The sequence below is a fragment of the Mustela erminea genome, chromosome 5, assembly GCF_009829155.1.
Source record: "Mustela erminea isolate mMusErm1 chromosome 5, mMusErm1.Pri, whole genome shotgun sequence".
NCBI classification, from domain to species: domain Eukaryota; kingdom Metazoa; phylum Chordata; class Mammalia; order Carnivora; family Mustelidae; genus Mustela; species Mustela erminea.
In genome coordinates, this window is record NC_045618.1 from 146,198,737 (window position 1) to 146,225,845 (window position 27,109).

Here is a 27,109-nt window from a genome sequence, read left to right on the forward strand (position 1 = left end):
GAAAGAAAAATGGAATTAATTGCACAAAACAAAAGTAACAAAATGTAAAATTGACCACGTGTAGAAGTAAAGCTATGAAGACTATAATTTGGAGGATGGGGTTGAGGGGATAGAAGTTGCCATAAAGTTGTAAAGTTCTTACCTTACGTGCGAGGCAGTATACCGCCATGGGTGCAGAGTCCCCAGTATTAACCATAAAGGAGCCACTGAAGAAGACGCAGAGCTGATAAGCCAACAGTGGGCATGGGATGGAGCCTAAACACACATTATCTGTAAGCACACATAGTACGTGTGTATCTACATATAAAATGTATATTCCTGAATAGTTATATATGTGTCAATGAATTTCATGAATCCTAAAACACGGTAAGCAACGAAGGAGAGAGGACCAAGGATAAAATCGAAAGCCATCAGCAGTATGGTGGGGTTTCGACCAATCATGTTGACAGTCACATTAACTATATAGGGACTTAAAATTCCAATCAAAAGAGAGAGATGGTCAGAAATGATTTAAAGAGGTAAAACCTATTTTTACGTTCTTTACAGGAAATGGACTATAAATGTAAAGATATAGATAGGTCAAGTGAAAGGAAAGAAAAGTATACATCACCCACTAACCATCCTAACATTTTGTAATGATAAAAGGGATTGGGGGACGTAGGTGGCTCAGTCGGCTAAGCGTCAGACTCTTGGTTTCAGCTCAGGTCGTGCTCTCGGGGTCCTGAGATCGAGCTCTGTGTCGGGATCCACATGTTTACAGAGTCTGAGACTCTGTCCCTCTGCCTGTGCCCCTCCCCACTGTGCACTCTCTCTCAAATTAATAACCCTATTTAAAAAGGGAATAATTAATTTAAAAAAAACACAATATATTTATGTCTGTATACACCTAATAACCGGTTACAAACAGAAAAGATGGCCACACTGACAGGACACCTAAATCCATGTGATAACAGGAGAGCCCAACACTCCCTTGGGTACAAACTAGGACAAGTAAGAAAGGTGAACCACCTGTGAATCAGTGAGACCAAATTGGCAGTTGGAGACCCGTCCACCTGCTGACAGCAGCATACACATTCCTCCCACATGCACAAGACATTCACCAAAATAGACTATTTGTCTCGGTAAGTTTAGAATAAAAGGGGGGTCACCTGGGGGCACAGTTGGTTGAGCATCCAACTTTTAGTTTCAACTCAGGTCATGATCTCAGCTCCACGCTCAGCAAGGAGTCTGCTTGAGATCTCTCTCTCCCTCTGGCCCTGTCATTCACTCTCTCTCTTTCTCTCAGAAATAAATTGTCTTTTTAAAAAATAAAATAAATAAAATGTTTCAGTAAGTTTAAGACAATTGAAATCATGCTAGGTATTTTCTCTGATCCCCCGTGGAATCAAGACAGTATGATATAAATATAAAAGATCGATGAAACAGAACAGAAAGTCCAGAGTAACCCCACACTTTGTGCAGTTGATTGATTTTTGACAAAGTGACCAAGTTATTTCAATAGAAAAATGATCGTCTTTTCAACAAAGGTGCTGGGACAATGGGGTATGTGTTTGAAAAATAAAAAACAAAAAAAAATCATTGACTCTCACCTCACATCACACATAAAAATGAATTCAAAATGAATCAGAGAGATAAATGTAAAATGTAAAACTATAAGCCTCTGGAAGAAAACACAGGGGACATTCTTCACCACCCTGGGGAGGCAATGTTTTCTGAGACCAAGGGTGTGACCCACAAAAGAAGATGTGATAGATTACATGTCATCATAATTAAACACTTCCGGTCTTGAAGGACATTCTTAAAAAAAGGAAAAAGCGGGGCGCTTGGGTGGCTCAGTGGGTTAAAGCCTCTGCCTTCGGCTCAGGACATGATCCTGGGGTCCTGGGATCGAGCCCCACATCAAGCTCTCCACTCTGCAGGGAGCCTGCTTCCTCCTCTCTCTCTGCCTGCCTTTCTGCCCACTTGTGGTATCTGTCAAATAAATAAATAAAATCTTAAAAAAAAAAAGAAAATGAAAAAGCAGTGCCTAGATCTGACAAAGGACTTGTATTCCAGATAAACTCTGACAGATCAATAAAGACCAAAAAAAAAAAAAAAAAAAAGCCCACCTCAATTAAACATGGGCAAAAGATTTGAACAGACACCAGACACTTGACAAAAGAAAATATACTGATGTGCACTAGAAAAGATGGACAACTTCCTCAGCCATCAGGAAAGTGCAAACAAAACCCAACAGACCAGATCAAAGATCCCAGAACCAAACTCACAGATGCAAAGCCGTGGGAAATGGATGATCTTTTCAGTTACTTGTGTGGGTCCGGTGACTATCCATGTGAAAAATATTAATCTCAACCCTATACCAGCCACAGAAAGTACTGATTTCATGCAGATTATAGGACCAAAGCAGAAGGTTTAACCGTAAAGCTTCCAGAAGATAAACAGAAACGACCTTGGGGGTGGTGGGACAGCAATCCCTCTGCATCGCGCGCAAGCGGCCAGGCCGACAAGGTTCGGTGGAGAACTGGCCTACGGTAACTTGAAGAGCTTCAGCTCATCAAAAGGCAGCGCCACGGGAGTCGGCCGTCGGGCCATGCGCTGGGCAGGGACACGCAACATGCCTAACCAAACCGAAGCCTCCTGCCTGGAAAGTACGAAGATTTCTTGCCAACCGAAAGGAAAATACCAACAACCCAATAGGAAAATGGGCAAGAAAACCTTGGAAAGGCAACTCACCAAAGAAGACATCTAGTGGCCAATTAGCACCTGAGCGCAGCGTGTTGGGTGGCGGGGACAAGGCCAGGAGAACCCCGCGGGCAGAGACGCCTCCGCCCTCCGGCCTAGGCCCCGCCGCAGACCAGGTGCCCTTCCCCGCCGCCCCCACTCCGCCCGCCCCCACAGGAGCGGAGGAAAGGACCGAGGCTGACCTGCCGCAGGCTGCTGTCTAGCCTGGGGGGCGAACCATGGAACACCCATCCTGAGGCGCGTGTGGGGTGACCTGGCACGACCACTTTGGGAAAGAGCCTGGCACGTCTCCTGGAAGCTGAGTCCACTCTATGGCCAAGCAGCTCTGCACCCGCGGACACGACCGACAAAATGCATTCCCAAAAGGCGGGTACAGAAGTGCCCACCTGTGGGCACCAGGGGGCTCCGTCGGTGAGGCGACCGCCTTCGGCGCAGGTCGTGTCCGAGGGCTCTGCTCCACGGGGAGCCTGCTCCTCCCCCTGCCCTCCCCCTGCCCTCCCCCTGCGCTCCCCCTGCTTGTGCGCACGCTCGCTCTCCCTCTCCGTCCCGTTCTAGTTTGTACAACTTGCACTCTTCTCAAGAAAGAATTTTTGAAATTCTCCATGAAACTGAAATGAGGAAATGGTCAGCTTCATGCCAATGAGTCCGAACAGCCCGACGAACTAGACCCATCTGTCGAGAAGCGCAGGGCCGGCGCGGGGAGAAGTCGGCCGTCTGCATGCTTCCGTCCCGACCCGACAGTCACCGCCTGTTCACCGCCTTTCCACAAACACAACTCCAGCCCGACCCCCCGGAACTGGGCCACATGTTCCACGAAGACACAGCAGGGAGGGACACCAGCTCTGGCACGTGGGCCTGGGCTTGGGGACGCCCTCTCTGCTGAGGCCCACACTGCCGGTGATGAGGGACCAAGCCCCAGCCCCCTGCAGCCAGCAGGGCGCCACGTGGGAGGAGCGAGTCCCTGCCCCATGGGGTGGGCACCCAGCCTGGGGGACGGGGCAGGTCCCTGTCCCTGCGGAGCAGATAGGGGAGGCCCAGCCCCCACAGCCGTGTGGCTTGGGTGCCTACTCTCCGGCCAAGCTGCTGCGTGACCCCGAACACGCCGGTCCCTCTCCAGGCCTTGAATTCCCTAGGGACATCTGAGGGCTGCTGTGCCCACCCAGAAGCCCCAGGGCAACTGCCCAGATGGGGAGCGGAGAGTCGGGAGCAAGTCCCTCCCTCGGATTCCAGACCCCGCCTCTTGTCCCGGCTCCCCTGCTTGCCGGCTAAAGGCCTCCGTTTCGCTCCAATTCTGCCCACGGCGGGCAGGCGGGCGGGCGGGCTGTGTGTAAGCAGCGAGACGTGAGAGCGGGCCTGGATGGGGGGAAGCCTCTTGCCCAAGGTGGCTCGCCCCCAGGGGGAGGGGTGCAGGGGAGGGCTGAGTCCGAAAGAAGTGGGGCGCCCCGCCCTCGGGCAAGGGGCAGCAGTGGGGGCTGCACGGAGGAGGGTCTGGTCTGGGGTGGGGCCTTGGCCGGCAGGTGGGGGGTCTCAGGCAGTCCCACTGGCAGAGGGGCTTGGAGAGAGCTGCCAAGCTCCCCCGCCTGCCCAGAGACCGGCCGCCCGCTCTCCGCAGCTTCTGTGAGTCAGACAACACAACCAGGGCGGGTGACCGCCCTCTCCTTCTCCTGGCAGGCAGGAAGGCAGGCGTGTTCCCCTGACCCAGTCCCGCCCCCCACCCCCGCTGGCCTGGGAAGGGGACCCAGGCGGGGCCTCCAGCTAGGCGCCCCGTGCTGGGGAACTGGGGGGTGGGAGACCCCACACCACAGTGGAAGCGTCCGGGGTGGGGCAGGGATCCCCGGCCCCAAGAACCTGCATCCCCAGATCTACTCCTGAGGCATTTCGGGTGTCGAGGCCAAGGTGCAGCGTGGAGGCGGGGCCACTCCCCCCCCACCCCGCCCCTCAGCCAGGAACCTGAGCCGGGGGTCCCCCCGCTGGCGCTGGCGCTGCTCCAGCCACCAGCCCCGCTGTGGCCCCGCACCGCCACCACCCCCGCCCCGTGTCCCTCGCCCACCGCGGGGCGAACAGCAGGCTCCAGGAGGCAGCGGGACCTGCTCCGCACTCGGTTCCCGGAGGCCACAGCACTAGGAGGACGCAGGCTGTGGTTCAAGCGCTGGGTCCCTCTGTGCCCCCCTCAGGTAGGAGGGTCACTGGCCAGCACCCGGCCCGGGACGCACAAACAGGAAGGAGGAAATCCTGCCCGCCTGCTGTGGGGCCAAGCTGCCCAGAGCCTGCCAGCCTCAGACCTGCTCCCCAGGGAAGGGGGAAGAGGCAGCCCAGGATCCCCCACTGCATCGTCCTATCTGTCCCCATCAGCCAAGGCCCTCCACCGCCGCCCCCGCCGCCGTGAGCGCATGGCTGGTGACCGGTGACCTGCCAGCCTGACCTGGCCCCCTGCCCGCTGCGGCCCCACAGACAGGCTCTGCAGGCAGCCCAGGGCGGTCACCTCGAATAATGACTAATGGCGAACCCAAGCCCCACCTGGCAGAGGAGGACGGGGGCTTCCCACACGCCCCGTCCCGCTGCTCGGCGCAGGCCCCCACCCTGACCCTCAGGGCCTCAGACACTACTGCCGTGTCCAGCGCCCGCCGGGGCTGGCATGAGGGCTCAGGCCTTATGCACCCTGGAGGGGAGCGCCCGAGCCCTCCCAATGAGGGACGGGGGTCTGCGCTCCCAACAGCTCCACTCCACAGACCAGGGGGTCGTTCTGGGGCAGGGTCTCAAGGAAGTGCGTCTGGAGAGAGGGCAGAGCCAAGGTGGGGAGGTGTGCGGACTGGCCAGGTGGAGGAGGGGGCAGAAAGGGGGGCGCTGGCCAGGATGCCCTCCCCACACTCACCGCCGCCCGCGGGGCTCCAGGCCTGCCCCGGGACTCTCCTGCCAGGCCCTGGCCAGAGGAGGCCGCCTGTGGTGGGGCCATCTTCCTCAAACAAAACCCGAGTTTGCATGGACCTTGGCTGCCCTCCAGGGGGCCGCAGGGTGGGCACGTCTGCATGTCACCAGGGCAATGGCGGGCCTGGGGGACTGTGAGAGGGCCAGGAGGACAACTGCAGACGGGGCCCAGATGGGGGCCGAGAGGTGCGGTGTGCGCGTGCGCGCGTGTGTGTGTGCGTGCGCCCACGAGGGCGTGTGCGTGGACCCGTGGGCCTGGGCCGGGGCCCCTCCCTGGAGCTCCCGCGCAGTCCCAGATGGGGCCCCCCTGCTCTCCCAGGCTGCCCAGGGAGCTGTGGGGGCGGGAGCCCGCGAGGCAGGCTCCCCGCTCAGGGGACGCTGGCCTTCGGCTTAGGGCCCAGTGCCCACACAGCGCACAGCACGCCCAGACCTCACCCTGTCCTGGAACCTCACGAGGCAAGTGCTGGGCTCGGCTGACGGGTCATGAGACCTGCAGACTTCCCAGAGCAGCGTGGGCCTGCCTCCCTCCCCGCACCCCTTCCCAGCTTTCTCAAGGTAACTCCGTGGTTTGGGGAGGCCAGCCCAGCTCCCGCTCTGTCCCCAAGGCCCTAGCCTGGCTGCCTAGGCCTGCCGGGGAGGGTTGCCACCCCCCACACCCACTCCCACTGCTGCCGGGGCTGCACCCAGGACACGTCCACATCACCCGGCATCGCTCCCAGATGCCCAGCCCACCCACAGCTGCCTGGGCCCAGGCTTCCCCCAATCCCCAGCCCTGGCACTTCTCACCTGTGGCTACCCTGCCAACTCACAGACACGGCGTGGCCCACCTTGCCATCACTTGCCCTCTGATCCCAAGCACTCAGAGCCCCGCACACAGTAGGTGCATAACAAACGCTGGTGCAGAGAGCAGGCAGATGTCCAGGAAAGGAGCAAGCCCTACCCAGCCTGAGGGTGTGACCGAGCTGTGGAACCGGGAGGGCAGCCGTGGGCTTAGCGCGTCTCCTTCTGCACCTGGAGAAGCTAAGGCAGACGTGCCTGTCTACCCACGACGGAGGGCCCAGCAGCCGAAAGGAAAGGCCTCACCCTCCTGCCCATCCCAGCTGCACCAGTGGGCCTGGGCCTGTTTCTCTAAGCTGAAAACCCCATACCCAACGTCCTGCCTACCTGTCACGGGCCACCTGCCGTGAACCTGGGCTCCCCAGACCTTTAGGGCCCTCAGTGCACCAAACAAGGACATTGGGCATCCCCAGAGGGACCCTGCCCAGCCACATGGTCCCACCTCGGGGATCTGCCTACCCTGGGACTTCAGGGGCTGTGCTGGAGCCCTTGGCCCCCAGGAACTAAAGGCCTGTCCCTCCAGCGTGGGCTCGGGCTGAGGCAGGGGGGAGAGTCAGGGAGACGACAGCCTGGTTTAGCCCCCAGCTTGAGCCCCCACCCGGCCCCCACAGGCCTCCTGGGTGGTGAGGTGGGCAGGCACACAAGGGCTGGACCCGGGAAGGGGACTGGCAACAGGGGCTGGCAGCTGGGTACAGGGGGCAGGGGGCTGCAGGCTGCGGGCTGGGAGCAGGGGGCAGGGAGCTGCAGGCAGAGGTCTGGAGGCTGGGGGCAGGGGGCAGGGGCCAGCGGGCCGTGGGCCGCGGGCAGGAGCAGGGACAGAGGACAGCTGCAGTGGCTTACCCAGGTCGACGTCCTCCCAACTTGCCCAGAAGTGAAGATCCCAGCTGAGCTCCGTCCGCCGCCCTCCGGGTCCCTCCCCTCCACAGCCCTCGCCACACGGCCCGCCCTGGCCTCCTCCTCAGGCAGGCCTGGAGTCCCGCCAAGCCCCCCTCCTCGGCCCAGCGGAGGGATGGGCAGCCCCCTCACAGGCCCAGAGCTGGGCCAGGCCCCGCCCCCAGCAGCTTCCAGGAGCTGGGGAGCCCGCCCCACCCCAGATTGTGCCCCCCCAAGCCCAAGCAGCTGACTGGGAAAGGAAACGCCCGCCTGCCTTGGGATGTCTGAGTCACTACCACCCTCCAGCGCAGCCCAGTCCAGTCCTGCTGTGTAGACAGGTAGGCAGGCCCAGATGTCAGATAGGATCCCCCCCCTCCGCTGGGCTGTTCATGGGCCCCGCGCCTCAGTTTCCCGGTATATGCGGGAACAGAGGCTTGGGGCCGGCCAGGCGAGGGGTGCAGGGAAGGGAGGCACGGCCCGAGGGGTAGACAGGCCCTCCCGAGACAGTCCTGCGGCAGATCGGGACTTCATCTGCGGCCCGAGGGGGACACAGGCCCTCCCGAGACAGTCCTGCGGCAGATCGGGACTTCATCTGCGGCCCGAGGGGTAGACAGGCCCTCCCGAGACAGTCCTGCGGCAGATCGGGACTTCATCTGCGGCGCGAGGGGGACACAGCCCTTTGGGCTCTGGGGAGACCCCTGCCCGGGGCACAGCCATCCCTTTCCGCTGCACAGACCAGCAAGGCCAGAGCAGGGCCAGCCCAAGCCCACTCATGGCCTGGGCTGCTGGGTGCCCTCAGGGAAGCCCTGCTCATCCGCCCATGTCCCTCGGGGGCAGCCTGACCCCGCCCATGTCCCTCGGGGGCCTCCTTCCAGCCCCCCAGCCCAGACTCAGCAGCTACCACTTCCCAAAGCACCAGGGCCTCTGCTGAGCCCGGCGGGGCAGGCCCTGGAACCTGCATTTCGAACCCTCTCCCCATCATGGGGCTTGAGTGCGGGCCGAGGAGCCATCCGCTCCTTGGAGCATTGCCCACCTGGCCTGTTCCCTCTTGTCCCCCACCCTGCTGACCCCCAAGACTCAGCCCCCACGCGAGCAGCCAAGTGGCCGGTGGGAGGAGGCAGATTCCTGCTCCTAGGCCCCTCCCCGCCCCAGGAGTCCTGGCAGGCCCGGGCAGGACTCCACAGGCTGTGCCATCAGCAGATCTCTCCCTGGGTCCCGCAGCTGCCCCGCCCTGCACTCCACGAGCAGGCTGGAGCTGGCCCACACAGTGAAGGAGCCCGGCCTGGGGCTCCAGGGTAGTGAGGGGTCAGGCCCAGCCCCAGGGAGGTGGTGGTGGACAGCTGCACCCCGGCCAGGATCAGCAAGGCAGCTTCGGGCCGGGGGCTCTGGGGACCGCTGAGGGCAGCAGGCCCCGCACCGGGACACAAGCAGCCGGGAGCAGCTGGAGGTGGGGGACAGTGAGGCAGGGCACCTGGCCTCTCAGGTGAGGAGAAGGCTCTGGCCAGCCTGGGTCAGCGGACCCTCTTGGCTCCGCATGGGTCCACCGTCCCGGAAGGAGGGACGGTACCCAGGCCTCTCCCAGCCTCTCCCTCTCTAAAAATTTAACGGTCACAAGTGACTCTATTTACAGTGAGACGGGAAAGCTGGCCAAGCCTGCTGGCCCGTGTCCTCACCCCCTCCCACAGCCCCAGATGGTGCTCGCCTGGAAACTGTTTACTGCCTGACACCCAACGGCCCGTCCCCTCCCCCAGGGCAGGGCTGAGCCCCATGGAAGGGAGGTTTCTGCTGGTCCAGAGCAGGGCCACCCCCGACCTCGCTCCCAAGCCTGGGGGCCCCAAACCCACAGAGCCCCGTCATCGCCATCTCTGGGGACCCCACCCCACCCCCACCTCCGTTGCCACCACCGGCCTTTTGGCCTGGGAGCGCGGAGGTGGCCTGGGCCGGGCCCCACTTCACACCGCCAGAGGGAGGCGCGGCCCGCTCCTCCCCACTCTCTGCTCCCCGGCCTGCAGGCTGGGGCCTGTCCCCCGGCCCCACCCTCCCCCCAGACGGGGCTCTGCTCCTGGCTTGCACAGACCCCTTTCGGACTCTGAGTGGGGGCGCGCTCCCAGCCCGGGCCCCGGCTCCCGCCATGGGAAGCGCCGTGTGCTCCCGGCCGCCCCGGCAATGGGCGATGGGGTCTCGCAGCACCTGCAGAGGGGCAAGCCAGCCGGGAGCCCTGGGAAGGCACAGAGTCAGGCCGGGGCCTCAGGGCTCTGGGTCCAGTCTGGGAGCTTGTAGGGGCAAGAGTCAGGGGCCGCCTGTCACCCCTTGCCCTTGAGCTGGTGTCTCGTCCCACGAGGGTCAGACCTGGCTCTCCAGCGCACAGGGGCCCCGGGGCAAGGCTCTGCTCACTTGTCTCAGCCCCCAAGGGCCCCACACAGCCTGGTGGGGAGGGCAGGCAGGTGCCAGGCTGGCTGCCGGGTGTCTGCTGACCCTCCACACCGCAGATGCGGAGACCCAGGCCGTCCGCACGTGCCAGCCGATACCCACTACCCAGGCTGTTGTAGCTCAAAGCCGCGGGCACCCCAGGCTCCAGCTGGGAGTCAGCGTGGGCAGGCCCAGGGCCGGCTGATAGTGAATCAGCTGGGGAGGCCGCCAGGGCCACGCACAGCGTTCCTGGGAGATGTGTCACGGAGGAGCCCTGGGGGCCGGAGCCACTGAGGGTAAGGCCTGCCAGAGAGGGAGCTGCCCCTCGAGCCAGTGGTCCCGTGGCCAAGAGCCTGCGGGAGGCCTTCCTCATCCCCACCCCAGGAGGGGTCCAGCAAGGCTGGCAGCTCTTGGGAAACATGGGCCTCAACCAGAGACAGAGGCGCAGGGCTGGGGGGCGGGACAGAGCTTGGTACAGGCTGCCCGTGGTCTAACCCCCACTTAGGGCAGCAGCCCGCCAGGGGCTCGAGCCCCAAACAACGGAGACATGACCTGGCCAGAGGTGGGCTGAGTCACCGCCACTCCCTCCACCCCACAAGATGCCATTACCCAGCAGGTGAGGCCCAGACAAGGACCCCAAGCGGTCCTGTCCCTGGCTGCTCCCCACAGAACCTCAAGTGTCCTCTTGGCAGTGGACACCCGCACCCGGGGCCGTGTGCAGGCAGGAGTGCTGCTTGCGGCTTGTGGGTCCCTCTCAGGATTCCTGCCCCAGCCCCCAGTGGGGTCCAGGAGGCCGCCAGCAGGTCTCTGCTCTCTGCCTGCTCTCCCTCAGGCGCCCGGGTCCTTCCCAAAAGCTCTGTGGACAGGTGGTCCATGCCACCCACTCCCCCTCATACACACACTGGGGTCAGCACAGGGCAGGAAGCAGGGTGGGAACCCAAGGCCCCGCGCCACCACACGCCCCTATCCCAGCCCCTCAGGCCTTTCCATTTGAGAAAGTGCCTCAAACTAGTAAATATTTATCCCAGCAAGGCGGACCCTTGGCTCCCGGCCACCTGCGGCTTCCCAAAAAAGACAAACAGAGGGAAGCCTGGAGGTAGAAGCAGAGCTGGGTTCACTGGGAGGCTCAGACTCCCAGAAGAAAGTGCCCCCGCCCTTCAAGGGGGGTGTGGGGGGCATGCCAGGGAGGTCAGGGTCACACAGCCCGGTCTCACTGCGCACCCAGCTAAGAGCCCCCGCCCCAGCTCTCCCCACTTCCCTGCTCAGCCCTCTGCCCCTCCATCTCCTCCTCCTCTGCCTGGCCTCGACTCTTCCCATGCAGACTGCCCCGAACAAACCTCACTCCTGACAGCTGACCCTGCCTCTCTACCCTTCACCCCTAGGTGTGCCCCCAGACCCACCCTGTAATCCACTTGTTCTCCAGACAAAGCTCTCCCCAGCCCTCTTGCACTCCTCTGTTCTCCCTACCACATGCACCTTCCTCCAGGAAGCCCTCCCTGACTCCTCTGCATGCCCGCGGTTGGACGAATGGCAGAAGCCGTGTCTGACTCCCCTTACCGGAACAAACAATGGCATGCTGTTCCCTCCTGTGTGACCTCCCAAGGGTCAGGGCCCCTGACAAGGCCATGAGTGAAGGACCCAAGCCCCCCGCCACTGGGGCCATCCGGGTTTTCACTGGAGTGAGAGTCAGGGCCTCCCGATGGCTAATGCTTGGGTCCTTCCCCCGACACCTCCACTCCCCAGCCTGGGCAGGCCAGCCCCAGGCTCAGCCTGAAGCACAGCAGCTTTCAGCCAAGGGCGGCCATGGGAGAAAGGGTACAGAGAGGCCGCGGTCAGCAATCCCCCGCCGTGGGGACACACGCACTGTGGTGCGCAGGGGAGGCGGGGGGCACTGGGGCAGCAGCAGGCGGTCCAGCTTCAGTTCCCCCCAGGGAGAAGAACAAGCGCGCTGACGGAGCACGTCGGCCTCCGCAGCGGGGCTTGGAGAGTCTGCCTGGGTCTCCCGCTGCCCCCGCAGGATGCCCTCTGCTGCCCCCTCCGCGCAGCCCGCTCCTGCCATGGATGCTTCGGGCTGCAGGGGGCGCCCCAGAGCTCTACCTAGGCGGGAGGGGGGGGCGGCTGGGGGGCAGCGCCTGCACCTGCTGGCCACTGGGCCCTAAGCGTGTGGTGTGGCCACTCAGCACCCGTGGAGGCCAGAGAGGCCCCACGCTGGTGCAGGGCTCTGACTCACGGCCCCAAGATTCAGTGTCCCTGTCTCCAAAATGGGGGGACCCAACCCTCTGCCAACGTGGACAGCCCGGGGAGAGCTGCCGGTGCGGGCAGTGCGGAGACACCTGCCGCCGCACGGCCTGTGGCCTCCGTGACCACACAGCTCCGGCTCTCTGCCCCGCCTCTGCTGTGGGCAGCTACGGCCACTTCTGTTCCCAGACACAACTTCTAGCCCGAAGCCCCTTGCAGCCCCAAGGCCAGGGCCACGCAAGGCCACAAGCCCTGTTGGAAAGAGGGAGGCCAGCATAGGGACGCCCCACACTGCGGTGCTCCTGGGAAGGGCCCCAAAGCTACCATGGCCCCCCACAAGGGGAGACCACCCAGACCCTCCCTCCTGGTGGGGCCTTCCTGGACCCAGTGGGGGCTTCTGAGAGTGGGGATGGGAGGAGGGCTGAGGCCAAGCCAGGGGATTCGGGGGCAGGGCACGGGCCCAGAGCAGGAGTAGGGGGCTCCCCGTCAGCCCAGCTGCCCAGGACCCAGTGCTGCTAGCGCAGAAACTAGCTGCCTCTGGGGAAGGAAGGCGTGTGATGGCTGTTACCCATCACAGAGTGGAGTGGGAGCAGGGCCCCCAGGTGGAGCTCCATTCCCATGCCAGCAGGGTCTGGAAGGCACTGGGGGCCAAGCCCCTGGGATGGCATGGCCAAGGTGCCCTGAGGCTGGCCGGATCCCCCGCGGGTGTGCTCCCAGGGCAGCCACCAGGGGGCAGCCTCCGAGTGCAGGCTGGACGGTGCCCGCTTCCTCCCGGGGGCCTGAGGGGGGTCCGGGAAGAGTCTCCGAAGGACCTAGTGTGGCTGGCCCAGGAGCGCAGGTTTGGACTGGGCAGGACGATGAGATGGGGCAAGGCCTACTCGTCCCTGGCCTGGAAGGAGGGAACCGGGCTAGGAGGACCGGGACCAACCCCAACCCCGCGGCCCCACCCAGCGCCTTATCTGAAACGCACCTTCCCCAGCCTTAGTGCAGGGCGGGGGAGGGCCTGGGAATCTGCTCGGTGGACCCAAGCCCCAGCGGCTCTGATCCGGCAGGTCTCCTGTCAGTGCCCATGAGAGCCACTGACATTCCCTAAGAGCTGATGATTTCGTGGGCACAGCATGAGGAGGGCTGGCCCCAGAAGCCAGTCCCAAGTCCAAGCAGAAAATAAGGGTCTCAGCTGGGGAGGAGTGTCCAGACCAGGCCTCTTCGAGGCAGGAAGGTGGACGAGATGGCCTTGGACCCTGCACCTTGGGAGTCTCTGGGTAACCTGGGAGTGAACATATGGGCCCGTGTGGGATGCAGGAGGGAGCCCCAGGTCCTTCTGCCCCCTCTCCTTTCCCTGTGACGCAGCGGATCCCCAGGGATGTGGGCCAGGGCCAGCCACAGCCAGGGGGAGGGGGCTGGAGGCCCACTGCAGCCACCATCCTCACATGCTTGGCCAGGGAAAATCCCCGAGACAAGGGAGGCCCAAACAGGAGGCCAGCTAGGCCTCAGTGTTCACCAGACAAATGGGCAGCAGAAGGGACCATGGGGGCTCCTGCTGCAGCTGCAGGGGCAGGCCCAGGCCACGGGGCGCCCCTCCCCCTCGGCATCACCATCTTCCCTCTCAGTTCCCCAAGGAGTGGGGTCCGGTCTGCGCCACTGCAGCAAGGCCCAGCCCCCCTCGCTGGCAACTGGCCCGATGCCCTGGGTGTGGCTGCCGCATCAATGACCCAGCGCTGGGAGAGTGGCCCCTGCCTCACGCCACCCTGCCCCCCGGGGTGCAGAGACACCCAGGCTCTGGAACCAGACCTCGTGCAGGGACACACGGATAACAAAGCACCTGGCTCCCATTCTGCGGCCGGAGGCGTGGAGAGAGGGCAACACCCACCTTCCCCTCCCTTGCCCAGCACTGGGTACTCTGTGGCCTGAGCTCTGACCCCATTCGGACCCCTCACCAAGCCCCAGACCTCAGGTCTCGGCCTGCCGTAGCCACCACCTAGCCAGTGACCCAGCCACACAGTGGCCACACTGTGCACCCATCCCCTCCTCGGACTCTGCACCAAGGCCAACAGCCCTAAGTCCTATTCTGGCCAGGCTGCTCTCCCCCAAGGCAGGGCAGAGGGCGAGCCTGGTAGCACGTCCCCACGCCTGGTGACCCACAGCCCTCACGCCCCACTCGCACGTGCAGCCCTCCCCACGCGGCCGCCTCTAGGGACAAGACAACGTCCCAGAGGGCTAGAGCAGGGGGACAGTGACGGAGGGGGAGACAGGCAAGGAGCGTGAGGGACAGAGGTGGGGAGCGAGAGGGAGCGGCAGAGATGAGTCAGCGACCCAGAGAGACGGAGACAGCCGAGCCAGGTCCAGGCGCGGCAGGAGGGAGGCAGCCCCGCGCAGCCCCGAGGCGCACCCCGCGCGCGACGCCCCGGGCCGGTCCCCAGGCGCCCCACCCCTGCCCGCACTGCGCACCGCGACCCGCCCGGCGCGCGCCCCCGCGCAGAGCCCACCCTCCCGAGGGGCGCGGGCGGCAGGCGGGGAGGAGGCGCACCGCTGCCGGGGGCTCCGGGCCAGGTGGGCAGCACCATGTGGAAACAGTCGCACATCGCGGCGGCCGGGCGGTGCGGGCCGGCGGCGGCCCGTCGCGTCCAGTCGCGGGTCTCGGCTGCGGCGCGCGGGCGGCCGGGGAGCCTCCGCCGGCTCGTGCTGCCGCGGGCCGCCCGCCTCGGACTGCGGACCCCGCCGGCGCGCCCGGGACCCCGCCGCCGCCCGGACCCCGCCCCGCCCCGCCCCGCCCGGCCTCATTCAGCCCATTGGCTGCCGCCCGCCCGGCCACGCCCCCGGGCCCGCCCCCGGGCCCGCCCCCGGGCCCGACCCCGGGCCCGACCCCGGCCCGACCCCCGCTGCAGGCCCCCGCCCCGCGCCCTCCGCCGGCCTTTCTGGGTTCCCGCGTGTGACTCCGGGCGGCCGCCGGGGAGGGGTCGGGCCCCCGGCCGGACCCGCGCTCCGCGGTCTTACCCCCCAGCCCAGAGACGGACGTTTTAGTGACAAGATGGGGTGCGAGGCCCTCTGGGGGCCACAAGGCAGCGGGAGCCCGTGGGGGCGCGGGGCCTGTGATCCGACCCCGCCGGCCCTGCCCTGCCCCGGGGGCTCCCAGGCTAGAGGCGCGCTCTGCCGGCCGGCGCGGCGCCGCGGTGGGGATGCGTGGGGCGGGGGTCCTGGCAGGCTCCCAAGGGACAGGATGAGCTGGGACTTCAGGGGTGCGGGAAGAGTGCTGCGTGCAGAGGCCAGAGTGGCGTGTGTGCCCAGCACAGGGTAAGACAGCCCAGGCTGAGGATTAGGGGCAGTGAGGCCAGGGCAGCGAGCATGGGCAGTGGGAACAGAGGAATGACCACCCCGGTGGTCGGAGCGGTGTCCAGGCACGTGGCCTGGGGATTGCTGCTGGAAGTCCGGAGCCTGCAAGAGCGTGTGTGGGGCTGGGCAGGGCAGCAGTATGAGGAGGGAGCCAAGGACCCAGGATGTTCCAGAAGCTGCCAGAGGGCCTTGGTAAGGGCTGTAGTGGGATGCTGAAGGGCCCCTGGGCTCCAGGCCTGGGGAGCATGCAGAAGATGGCCTCCTTAGGGAATGGGCAAGGAGTGGCAAGGCCCAGGAGAACTCTGTTTCCACCGAAGCAGGGAGTTAGCTGAAGTCCAGCCTGATGCAAATTTGAGGAAGGGGACCTTGGAGCTGTGGGTCCTGCTGGGGCTGGGGGTGGGGGGGCCTGGGCCAGAACAGACCCAGAAAAGCCCAGCTACTGGGGGGAACCATTCCTGGGGGCTTTCTAGGACTGGTGCCAGTGCTGCTGGGACAGACAGACACACACACACACCACACGCTCCTGGGGCAGAAAGAGACAGGCTGCAACAGGGGGCCGCGGAGACACACGGACTAGACACAGGGAAGCGCATCAGACGCACACGTGACACAAGACGACGTGCACACTCACACTGCACACAGACACAGATGGACTGGGATATGTCTCCGTGCACACACAGGCCCACACGTACTACGCAGGTGTGTCCGTGTGCCCAGAGATGCACAAGAGGACACAGACACGCCCAGGGGCACACACCGGCACCCTCTGCTCCCAGGCTTCCGCGGGGACGTGCATGGCCAGCCGGGCCCAGGTGAGCCTGCCCGGCAGGATGACTCATGCGTGCCAGTTCCCGTTAGCTGGGCTGCAGCCGGGCAGCGCGCCAGCAGCAGGTCGGACAGACACGCACATCAGTGCTCGGAAGATCCTCTGGCAGCCTGTCCCCCACTGCGCCCGTGGCACAACAGGGCACAGTCCTGTCCCTCCTGCCCTGGGGTTTTTCTGCAGGCTGGGCAGCATTGCCCTGGAGATGGAGATCCTGAGCCCCACTCTGTCCATCTGGGAGTCCGTCGCTCATGGGTGCAGGCAGGGGGCATTCTTTGTGTCCCCGGCTGTGTCCCACATCTGTCCAGATCTGTTGGGATCTCAGCCTGCCCATCTGTGTATATGAGTCTGGAAGTGGGGGCCTGGAAACAAGCGCCACTTTTATAATCAGGGACCTTAGGACACAGACCCAGTTCTGTGTCCCCCTGCGCCACTAGGTGAGTGACCTTGGCCAAGTTGTGTGGACCCTGTCTCCCTGTCCAAGTGAAATGGCCTCATTCCGTGCGACATATTCTGTTTGTCCACCATGATGCCCCTGGGGCTAGGCTGGCTCCTCCCAGCTCTGCGGGGAGGGGGATGATGAGGCCTGGGGGGAAGGCCAGGGAGCTGCCCCTCCTGAGCAGAGGTCTCACACAGTTACTGCAGGAACAGCCCTCAGCCAGCCCCTGTGCGGCTGGGTGGTCCCTGGGACCCCTGGTTGGCCAGGGACCCTCTCGGGGGCCACTCCTGCACTTGGCCTTGCTGAAGGCTGGGTGGGCTTACACTGCCCTGCTGGGGCCTTGCTCCCTCTGCAGCAAGGCAGTTGTCTCGGCATTGGCTCATGGCCCAGATCAGGACACTCCTGTCCCAGAGACTGCCCCCTCTCCTGCCTGCTCTCAGGCAAAAGGCTGGCCTCACCTGTTATGCTCACCCCTACAGCCTCGGGGGTCCCTGGGGGACCCATTTTATCTCTTGGAGGGCCTGGCGCCTCAGCAGTGTATGCTGTTGTGTATGGGGCGGGAGCGATGGCCCCAACGTTGGCCCCCAACCCCCACCCCCACCCCCACCAGGCCCACCAGACTCGGCCCTGCCTCCTTGTGCTCAATCCCTCCCCTCCTGCCAGGGGTCTCGACGCCCCAGGATGGCCCCAGGGTTACAGGGTCGGCCCCAGCAGAAAAGCTGTAAAGCCCATCCTTGTCCCCCTTGCCCCTCCCCACCGTCCCCCACCCCCAACCACCGCCAGTCCCTCCCCCGCACTCCGCACCCAACCTCACCACCTCCCACCCCAGCCGAATCCTGGCTGTGAGCTGCCGCAGGGCCCTGAGCTGCCAGGACTGCCTTCGTCACATCCTACTACAGCCCTGCCCCCGTGGCCCCTCCAGGGACAGACGCCCTGCCGGGAAAGATGACAGCCACTGGACATAGCCCAGGAGTCGCTGTTACTCCACAAGCCCGACTCACAGCCGCCCCGACCCCTACAAGGCTCGCACCCTTGGAGCGCTGGGCGGCATGTGACAGTTCTGCAGTGCCCCACACCCTGTCCCATGGGCACACACAGGCTCACTCTCCTCCCTGGGACCACCATGCTAGGCCACATGTCAGCCTGGCCCTCACTGACGGGCGGGGGTCTCAGGCTCACCAGCAGCTTCCCAAGGCCACGAGCCTGGGAACTGGGGCCCAGGACGCGCGACACAGGTGGGGCCAGGATGAGGAGCCGTGGCCGCCCCCTCCACAGGCTGTGGCTCCTCAGCAGGGCTCCCCCTGCCTGGCAGGCTGCTCCCCAGGCCTCTCCAGGCAGCAGGGACACCCAGGGCATCAATGATTGATGTCTCTGTGCAGCAGCCGCTGCACCAGGAGCAAAAATAGCTCTGCATTGTCCCTGCCCCAGCCCGGCCCGGCCCAAGAATCACAGCAGAGCTGGGGGCCCTGTAGGACCCCATCGGCAACCCCCTGCCCTCCCCTTTTGCCCTACACGGTGAGGAGGTAGTGGGCTTCGAGTCTGCTGACCCCCGGCCTCTAACTGCTTCTGTCTCCCCCAGGCTGAGGGCCTGCTCCAGCCTGGGGAAAGTGGGCTCCCAGACTCATCCCAGTGGTCTGGGTCTGAGAACCCCAGGCAAGCAGGGTGCTTCTGGGGGCTGGGACGGGGGAGGCTTAGCTTGATGCCAGAGAAGCCGCCTCCCACCCCTGTTCGGTAGGGCCGAGGTCAGGGATGGACTGAGGTGTCCCGAGAGGAGCCTGGAGGGCCACATGGGCTCTTCCTCCTGACTACACTGTGCCCACCCCCTCCACGGCCCCTCGGACACTCGTGCTTGTGTCCCCTGAATCCCCACCTGAAGGGCACCATGCTCCCCTCTGACCAGTCTCCCTCAGCAGGTGAGGCCTTTTCAACCTGAACAGGTACCTCCCCTGCACCCCCCACCCGGAGGCCTGACCCTCGGCTGGTGCCCTGCGTCTTGTGCCCAGTTTGCCCAGTGGCCGGCAGGAGGAGCCAGGGGCCGCCCGCGTCCGGTCCCCAGCTCCCACCCCCCACACTGCAACCGGGGCTGAGCACCCTACATCAGATCACCTCTGCCACCTCCTCGGGGTCTTGGCCCCCCTGAAGCAGCACGTTTTCAGCAGCCGGAGGGCACCCAAGTCTGTGTGTTCCCCGTGAGGGCAGTAACATAACTGCACAGTGGCTCACCCTGGCGCGCCCATTCCCTTGTGGTTCCCGGCCTCGATGGGGCAGTATTCCTTCCGGGGTTTCTGGCCAGGTGTATGTCCTTGCCCTTTTCAGGTTCTTGGGGGGTCCTGCATCCCTTTGTTGGGAGCCCCGCATCACTGGGGCCTCTGGTTCAGTCTCTCCGGCTCCCCAGACCCTGACCCGCTGCTTCCTCCTCCTCAGGGCATCGGGCTCAACCGCCTAACCCAGGACTTTGTCCCCACCCCAAAAGCCTTAACGTAATCATGTCTGTAAAATCCCTCGTAGAACACATAGGGTCCCATATTCACGGATTCTGAAGACAGGATGTGGCCATTTCTGGGCAGCATTACTCAGCCACCACAGCTAGTAAGATAGGTCAGCCCACCCGCACCCTGAAGGTCACAGCGCCACTGTCGGCTGAGGCCCGTCCAGACTGGGTGTGGGGAACTCCGGAGCTCCCCAGAGCTGGCTCCAGCCCCAGCAACACTTCTCACGCGGCCTTTGGGCCTGGGCCTCAGTTTCCCCACCTGTACACGAGGACAACGCTTCTACCCCTGTCCTGCTCCCTGGACTAGGAGGACAGCAGGCACAACGGAGGAGGGGGGTCCGAGCGCCGACACTGTCCCTGGGATACGGACACTGTCCCTGGGATGACGTGCAGGCCGGAGAGGCGGCGCCCTCCCCGCAGGGTCACCCGGGTGTCCGCCCAGAGCTGGGCAGTCGGACTGCATTGCTTGCGCACTGTGGTGCTGGCCGATGTACCCTCAGGAAGCCCAGGAGGGACAGGGGTCAGGGATGATCTCATCTGGTAATTCTCAAAATTAAGATTTTCGGTAGCTGGGCTGGCGGGGACCAAGGAGAGCGGGTGATTCGTGCCCACAGGACGGCCCCGAGGAGGTCACAGGGTGGAGGGGTGGGCGCACGGAGGGGCCGGGACCGGGGTGCGGACCGGGGTTGCGGGCACTTCTGCGACGCTGGAGTCCGGCGCACGCCTCCCGGGGGGTCCGCGGGCCGGCTGGGGGCGCGCGGGGAAGGGTCCGCGGGGGCCGGGAGCGAGGGGGCCGGGAGCGAGCTGGGGGCGGGCCGGGCAGTGGCCTTGCCCCGGGCTCCGGGGGCAGCGGGGGGCAGCGGGGGGCAGCGGGGAGGGCTGTCCGGGCTCCAAGGAACCCGGGACCCGGCTCGCAGGAGGGGGAGGGCGAGGGCCTGGGGTGGGGGTGCGGCGGGGCACGCAGGCGCAGGGGGGGGGGGGCCGGCGCGCTGACGTCATGGCGTCGGTCGCGGGGCGCGGGGGCCGGCGAGCCCCGTTGCCGGGCAACGGGCGGGCGTGGTGACCGCAGCGCGCGCTGCTCCAGCGAGCCGCGGTGGGTGCGGGCCGGGGGCGCAGGCCGGGCCCTCGCGGGGACCCCCGCCCCGGGCTGCCGTCAGCCCCGCGCCCGCGCCCCGTGCAGCCCCGCGCGGCTCCGACATGCAGGGCCAGCGGCAGCGGGACGCCGCGCCGGGCCAGGCGCCCCCTCCCCGCGGGAGTCCGAGCGACCCTGTCGCGGGAGCAGGCGCCGCTCCCGTCTCCCTGCGCCCCGCTTCTGAGGGGCGCGGCGCGAGCAGGGCGCCCGGGGGGCGGGCAGGGGCAGGCGCGCAGCGGCGCTGCGGGGAGCGCCTCTCCGGGGCGCTCGAGGGCCCTTCCCCCTGCCCGGCCCGAGGCCCGGACCCCGCGGAGCCCGGCAGCGCCTGGGGGGAGTTTGAAGGCTTTCGGGACGCTTCGGCCCAGTCTGAGCAGTTCTCCCCAAACTTGGAGCGCCCGGAGCGACCCCCGCGTCCTCGGCGGCAGACAGTGGCTTCTACCCAAAAGGAGCGCGGTGCTCGCCAGCCTGCCCAGCGCGGGCCTGGGGTGCCAGGAGCCGCGGGCAGCGCACCTCGTGAGGTATTTCCGCAGCGGACCTCCGCTTCGCTGGGCTGGCCCGGGAGGGGGTCTGCTTCTGTCCTGGCCCCGGCCCGCCTGTGCGGCTGGCTGCGCTGTCCTCCTGAGCCAGGGAGGGAGGCTGGACCACGCGGGGGGCCACTCAGGAGCGGGTGCTGGTGTGCGCAGCGCTCCCCGCGCCAGCCCACTTTCCCGGCTCCCTTCAGGGCACACTGGGAAGGAGCTTTTGGTCCAAACTGTCACGCTCCTTACTCAGAAAGCCTCACCCTCTAGAGTCCCTTCCAGCCTGTGTGTGGCCACCGGGCCCTGGACTTGGCCAGGAGAGTCCGCCCCGCCGCGTCGTCTCCGCACGCGCTTCTTGGCCCGACCGCCTCTTGCACAGACGCGCAGTGACGCATCTGACGCCTCTCTTCGTCCTCTTCCTCCCCTTGCTCCTGTTTCTCTGCCGTCTCTTCCCAAGGGCTCACCCCCAAGCCCCCACGCACCGTAAGAACAGAAGGAGTCAGGAAGGGATGAGAGGAAAGCGTCACTGGTTCTGGGGATGAGCGCTGGCTTCCGGAGCCCGTCTGTGCGCCCTGGACCTCTGGCGGGAGGCGCTCCCCGCGCCGTGCACTCCGCGAGTGCGCTGGTGAAAACAGGACTGTGGGGCTAACAGATCAGGGAACAATCTGACCACGATGTGAACTTTGCAAGAGACACTAGGTGACGACAGAAAATAGCCCCGCACGGACATGCACATATGCCGCACACACGCGTGCCTCCAGCAGCTCTCGGGGCTCCCCGCACCCCCAGCTCGCACACCCACCCTCCCCTCCAGCCTGCCCCCTGTGCACGCCCGCCCTCCCCTCCTGGTTTGCACTCCTGTCACTTCCTGCCAGACTTCGGACAGCCCTCACTCCGGCCCTTCACATTAACTCCCGACCTTCCGACCTCAGGTCTCCGCCCAGGAAAGGCCGCCTTGACCGCCGTGTGGACAGCCTTCCCAACCGGCTGACACACGGGAAACACTAATGTGTTTATCAGGTGCCGCTGTCTCGTGTGTCCCCGACAAAGCTTGTGAGTGCCGTGCCCGGAGCTCGCCCGCCACGCTCTGGGATTCCCACGGGAGCGTGTAGAGCAGAGACTTCAGGGGGCGAGTGGGCCACGCTACAGCAGCTGTGAGGGCACGATCGTCTGCATGTGTCATCTGCCCCGTGCCGGCAGCAAGGTGACCTGACGTGCGTTTCTCTCTCCCTCCAGCCTCCACACAGCTCCGAGGATGTGTTCCCGTGTGTTTTTCAAGACGCACCAGTCCCCCAGGCGACCGACGGCGTCTCCCCCTTGAACCGCATCTTAGAAGCGCCCGGCTGGGAATCTGGACAGCAGCTGTGGTAATGAACTTGGGTTCTTAGAGTGAGTCCGAGTTTGTACTTTGGTTGACCAAGTGGCCTTTTAGAGAGAGCCTGTCTGTCCCAAAGACCCCACAACCTTGGTGTCGTGGGGTCCTCAAGGACCGGGCAGCATGGGTTGATGCTCTGGCCACGGTCGCCCTCAGAGCTGTGTTCACCTGGATCAAGGGAGACCAGGGGCGCCAGTTCCTGGTGTCTCCGTGTCAGTGCTGGTCCCGGAGGACTGGACTGCCTGATCCTCAGCCACAGAGAAACATACCAGTGCCCCCGAGGGACAGTCTGAACCCACAGGGCCAGCCCGCCCGAGCGCATCTGCTGCTGCCGGCAAGGCTGATGGTCCCCGGGGCTCGTTGTCTGGGAAACCACAGACGCAGGCCCGCGGATGGCTGTGTTCTCTGACGCACCTTCACTGGGCGCTGGCAGAACAGGCGCAGCTCAGCTGTGGGGGCCGGCGTGGTCGGCTTGAGGTCTGCGGGGCCCAGGCCACAGGAGGAGGGGCTGAGCTGGCCTCCCTGACCCGTGTTCTCTTTGTCAGGGAGTTCTGCAGACTGCCCTTCTGGGCTCTGGCCTTGGGTCCAGGCAGGGCTACTGCTGGGGTCCAAGCCAGGGAACCTCCCCCAGCAGGGGCCTGGGGGGACAGAGGCCTGAACCCCGGAAGGCTGTCACCACCGTGGCCAGAGGGCTCTCTGGATACAGCGCTTCCCCAGGGTGTGGCCCGGACCAGCAGGCAGAAGGGCCTCTGGTGGGAGCAGGAGCCGCAGACACGGGGAGACACAGGTGGTCCTGGCCGTCAGGTCCAGCAGGGCTGGACACTGTGGTGTGACGGGAGGTGGCTGTGACTTCAGGGTGTGAAAACAGGAAGACGACTTGCAAATGCTGTGGGCACTTAGCGTGGCCCCTCCTGTGCACACCCTCCGTTCCGTGGTAGGAGCCGCGCTAGCCGCCCTGGTGGCACGCGGCCGCTGGGGAGTGGCTCGCAGCTATGGACGGTGCACAGCGGACACCCAGTGGTCATCCCCTAAGCATTGCCCCGCTTCTAGTTTCTGAGTGTCCCTGTGGCCCCCGGTGCAGCTCGTGGTCCCCGAGACCATCAGGAACAAAACCGCAAAGTACCGGGCCTCGGGGAGGGTCTGCCCCCTGGAGGAGCCGCTGGCCACTCCGGTGCCCGGGGAGGAGGACGGGGGTGCGGGGGTACTCAGGGGGCAGCAACACGTGGGCCGGCCTGGAAGGGAGAACTCTGTCCTCACAGCCCCTGGGGCAGGTCCCTCGGCGTCCGTCTGGAAGGCTTCCCGCTCAGCCGTTAACGAATGGGTCTCTGTTCAGCCCTGAGTCCCGCAGACTCTGGAGAGCCCTGCAGAGCCCAGACGGCGCGTCAGCCTCTCGCTGCCCCTGGAGCGGGTCCCGCTGCCAGGAGAACCTGTTCCTCGTTCTCGGAATAGATGCTGCTCAGAAGGTGAGCCGGGCGCCCCTGGGGGGGCCACGGGAGCCGCCTACATGGACCGCATTGCGGGGGTGCTGGGAGGATGAGGCGTCGCAGGCGGGGTCTGGTTGGGGCAGGCCGTGCAGACGTCCAGGGCAGCGCCGCCCTCTGCGCCTGGTGAGGGAGGGGCCGAGGCAGCTTGTGGGGCCGGCAGGGCTCCCGGTGGAGGGGAGGGGAGGGAGGAGGGGGCCCTGCGAGGAGCGGCAGGTGCGGGCGGGGCGTGAGGCCGGCCACCAGGTGGGTCCCCTGCGCTTGAGGCTGGAAGCGGCAGAGTGGGGGCAGGGAGGCGTCGGCGAGAGGCGTGGCAGGGGTTACAAGAGAAAATGCAAGTTGTATGCGGAGCTGGCTGTCAAGTCCACAGAGATCCTTTCCTGTTTGTTGCTGTCGTGGAAATTTTCAAACACGGAAAACCCAGAAGGGGCTGGCAGGCCTTCCTGATGGCCGGTCTTGGGATGGCCGCTGGGCCGAGGGGGCACCCGGGGCCAGCCGGGAGGGACGGGAGGGGTGGGAGGGGCCGGAGGGGCCTGACGAGGCCGCCCTGCCTTTGTGTTTGTGCCAGAAAAGCAGCCAGGAGGGTGGGGAAGGGGACGGGCAGCTTGGACAGGAGGCGGAAGGTGGGCCAGCTCGGCTCAGCCAGGCTGGGGAGCACGGCTCACCCTGAGGTGGGGGCGGACTCGGGGAGGTGGAGGGCCCTGCGGGTCTGGAGGGCAGGGATGGCTGTGAGCCGGGTGAGCGGAGGGCGGGGGCCAGCCGGCTGCCCGACCCTGCGGACACCGAGTCATGGCACGTGGCCGTTGAGCAGTTTGATGTGCCGGAGGGTCCGGGTTCACGAGGCAGACGCAGAGAAAGCCGTCCTATATCGTCCTTCCCGGCGGGTGACAGTGGCTTGTCTCACTAGAACCCTTCTGGAGACCTGGGTCACATTCTGGAATGTTCTGACCTCAAACAGTCTGACGACCTGGGCGCGCCTGCCTTCTCTCTGCAGCCCTGCAGAGCCGTGATCCAGACCAAGGTGAGTCGTCGCCGCCCACCCCCGGGAGACGCCTGGGCTGTGCGGGCCGCGCGGGTCTGCGTGCCGACACCTGCTCCCTGAGTCCCACAGACTCGGGGGAAGGGAGCGCGGCCGCCGTCCGGGGCAGGCCGGGCAGCACCAGGCGCTGGGATGTGAGCAGCTGTCAGGGCCCCCGCGGGGCTGCTGGGAAGCAGGCAGGCGGGGGGAGCGGCAGAGAGGCGCACGTGAGGGGCAGGTGTCCTCTTCTGAGGCCAGGGCACAGTGTTTCCTGGGAGTGGGGGCACCTGCCCCTCGTGGCCAGGTACTGTGGGGAGCAGTGCCCAGTCTGGAGGGGCCTGTTCTGCCCAGGACCTGGAGCACAGGTGGGGTTCGCTCTGCCTGTACCCCTGCCCCAGGAACGCAGTGGCACCAGGGGGCGTCCACTACCAAGGTGTGCTCTGATGGTTGGTGTGGACAGTGTGGGCCCCCTGTCATCCAGCCGGGGCCAGGGCCATCTCCAGGCATGCTGGTCCCTCTGCTCTACGGGAAACCCCACAGAGCAGGAGGTGGGAACTTCTAGAAGTGCAGGAAGGGACCATCTTAGATCAGCAAGACACTGAAATGTGCGCGGCACTGGTAGTGGACGTCCGTGGACACTGCAGACAAGAGCAGGACGGGTCCTGGGACCCCACCTAGGCCCTCAGGCCAGGGTCATAGGGTCACTTAGGGATGGGGAGGCCTGGGACGCCTGGGTGGCTCAGTTGGTTAAGCGGCTGCCTTCGGCTCAGGTCATGATCCCAGCGTCCTGGGATCGAGTCCCACATCGGGCTCCTTGCTCAGCAGGGAGCCTGCTTCTCCCTCTGCCTCTGCCTGCCTCTCTGTCTGCCTGTGCTCGCTCTCACTCGCTCTCTCTGACAAATAAATAAAATCTTTAAAAAAAAAAAAAAAAAAAGGGATGGGGAGGCCTGCATGGCCCTGGGCACACGGCACAGCCATCCTGCCAGCGTGGAGCCCGCTTAGTCCTGGGAGAGGCCACAGAGCTGTCCGCTCTGTCCCGTGCATCTCTGTGTTGACCGCACGACCGTGGGAGGGGAGGAAGCTGCACAGGCCCAAGCGGCAGGGCCAGCAAGCCAGCCTCAGGAGGCCCTGACCATGCCATGCCCTTCCTTTCCCGTCAGCTCCCCGGGACGTCTGGCAGCAGACAGGGGGGCCTGCTTGCCTACAGCGTCTTTCTGAAGACCCCCTTACCCAGAAACGGGCAGTACATCACAATTCCGTGGAAAAAGAAGATGTTCAATCCACGTAAACTAAAAATGACCTTGTTTAATAGTGACGTTTGCTAAAACAGGAGAACTTTGTATTTTTATGAGGAATTATACGTTTTTTTACCGGCTTGGTTTGGTGCTGGAAACCAGAACTATTCCGTGGGCGTGTTTCTGGGGACGCTGTGCGGGAAGCCATGCAGGAAGCCGTGCGTGCCCGCTGGTGCACCTTGGGGTCTGGCCCCTTTAGAAGAGTGGGTCCTTTGGCAGAGCCGGTCTCAATAGGAAAGGGGTGCCCCAGGTCCCCAGGAGCTCTGCCCCAGCTTGACGTGAACCAAGGTGGCTCTGGTGGCCTCCACCCGGTGCAGGTGCTGCTGGCCCCTGTGGCCGCCTGGGGAGGGACCCCAGGCCTGGCTGCCTGTGTGGCCACCAGGGGCACACCAGGCTGGCCTGGTGGTCAGCTGGGACTGTCCGCAGGAGGCAGGTGTCCAAACACTCGGGGTCCGGAGCACGTTACTGTCACACCTGGGGCAGGGGGACGCCAAGGCCCTGGGAGCCCTTCCCTGCGCCAGCACCCATCCGGTGGCCTCTCTCTGTGTCCGGCCCTCCCCTCTGACTCCCAGCAGGCTTTCTCTGGTTCTGGCGAAGGCACTGACTTTTGTAAAATTTTTATTAAATAAAATGGCCTGGACAAGGCCGCGTTCTCGCTGGCTCATCTGCTTCGTGGGGGCCGCTGTCAGAAGCGCGGCGGCGCAGGCTCCCATGCCCGATGCTGCCCCCGCCCCGCCCCGTCCCTCTGCTGGAGCGTCTGTCCTGCCTTAGGCCAGCTCCGTCCACCCTGGAGTCAGACCCAAACAGTGACCGCGGGGGGGACACAGTGGCCAGCAGATGTCGCCTGTCCCGGGGAGAGGGGTGTCCCTGCCTCTCCAGGCTGCAGTGGTCTTTGAGGCTTATGGGAAGGCGTGATCACGTTTCTTTCGTGCTGCAGGTTCGGGAAACCTGCCCTCATTTTTCATTTTCAGCTAGAGAGAGAGAAAATTTGGAAACTGCTGTTCCGCCACCTGCTTTCCCCAGAAGGCAGCCTCCGCCCAGGGTCTCCGGGGCCCTACAAGCAGAGACCCACTGGGACGTGCCATCATTTCCCGGCCTGTACTTAAAGTCAGACTAGAACCCAAGACGGACTGTTCTGTGCTCGGCCTCCTCCCCCAGATTCCCTCTGGGACATGCACGGAAC

At 64.8% G+C, this 27,109-nt stretch overlaps 2 protein-coding genes across 4 annotated transcripts in view; one reads left to right on the top strand and one right to left on the bottom strand.

The window, feature by feature from the left end:
- AHNAK2 (AHNAK nucleoprotein 2) overlaps positions 1-14,621 on the bottom strand; it is a 37,635-nt gene extending 23,014 nt beyond the window's left edge. Inside the window, exon 1 of one of the 3 annotated variants that reach the window (XM_032341554.1) lies at positions 14,552-14,621. In XM_032341554.1, coding sequence (XP_032197445.1) covers positions 14,552-14,606 — 55 coding nt within the window. In that variant the 5' untranslated portion in view covers positions 14,607-14,621. Of the gene's footprint in view, positions 1-3,810; positions 3,827-7,344; positions 7,460-14,551 lie in introns of those variants that run through there. The other 2 variants (XM_032341557.1, XM_032341556.1) reach the window with 2 other exon arrangements.
- A 5,532-nt stretch (positions 14,622-20,153) lies between these two features.
- On the top strand, positions 20,154-26,585 carry CLBA1 (clathrin binding box of aftiphilin containing 1). The gene is made up of 5 exons (XM_032341616.1): positions 20,154-20,757; positions 21,994-22,124; positions 23,466-23,595; positions 24,521-24,634; positions 25,792-26,585. The coding sequence occupies exons 1-5, from the start codon at positions 20,305-20,307 to the stop codon at positions 25,954-25,956; spliced, it is 993 nt and encodes a 330-aa protein (XP_032197507.1). The 5' UTR covers positions 20,154-20,304; the 3' UTR covers positions 25,957-26,585.
- Positions 26,586-27,109: the final 524 nt, after the last annotated feature.

Bases quoted from the DNA above. Each gene is read 5' to 3' on its own strand.
- CLBA1 (XM_032341616.1), top strand. From the start codon at position 20,305: ATGCAGGGCCAGCGGCAGCGGGACGCCGCGCCGGGCCAGGCGCCCCCT. The intron at 22,125-23,465 runs GTAATGAACTTG...GTCTCTGTTCAG, and splicing joins GAATCTGGACAGCAGCTGTG to CCCTGAGTCCCGCAGACTCT. The intron at 23,596-24,520 runs GTGAGCCGGGCG...TTGTCTCACTAG, and splicing joins GAATAGATGCTGCTCAGAAG to AACCCTTCTGGAGACCTGGG.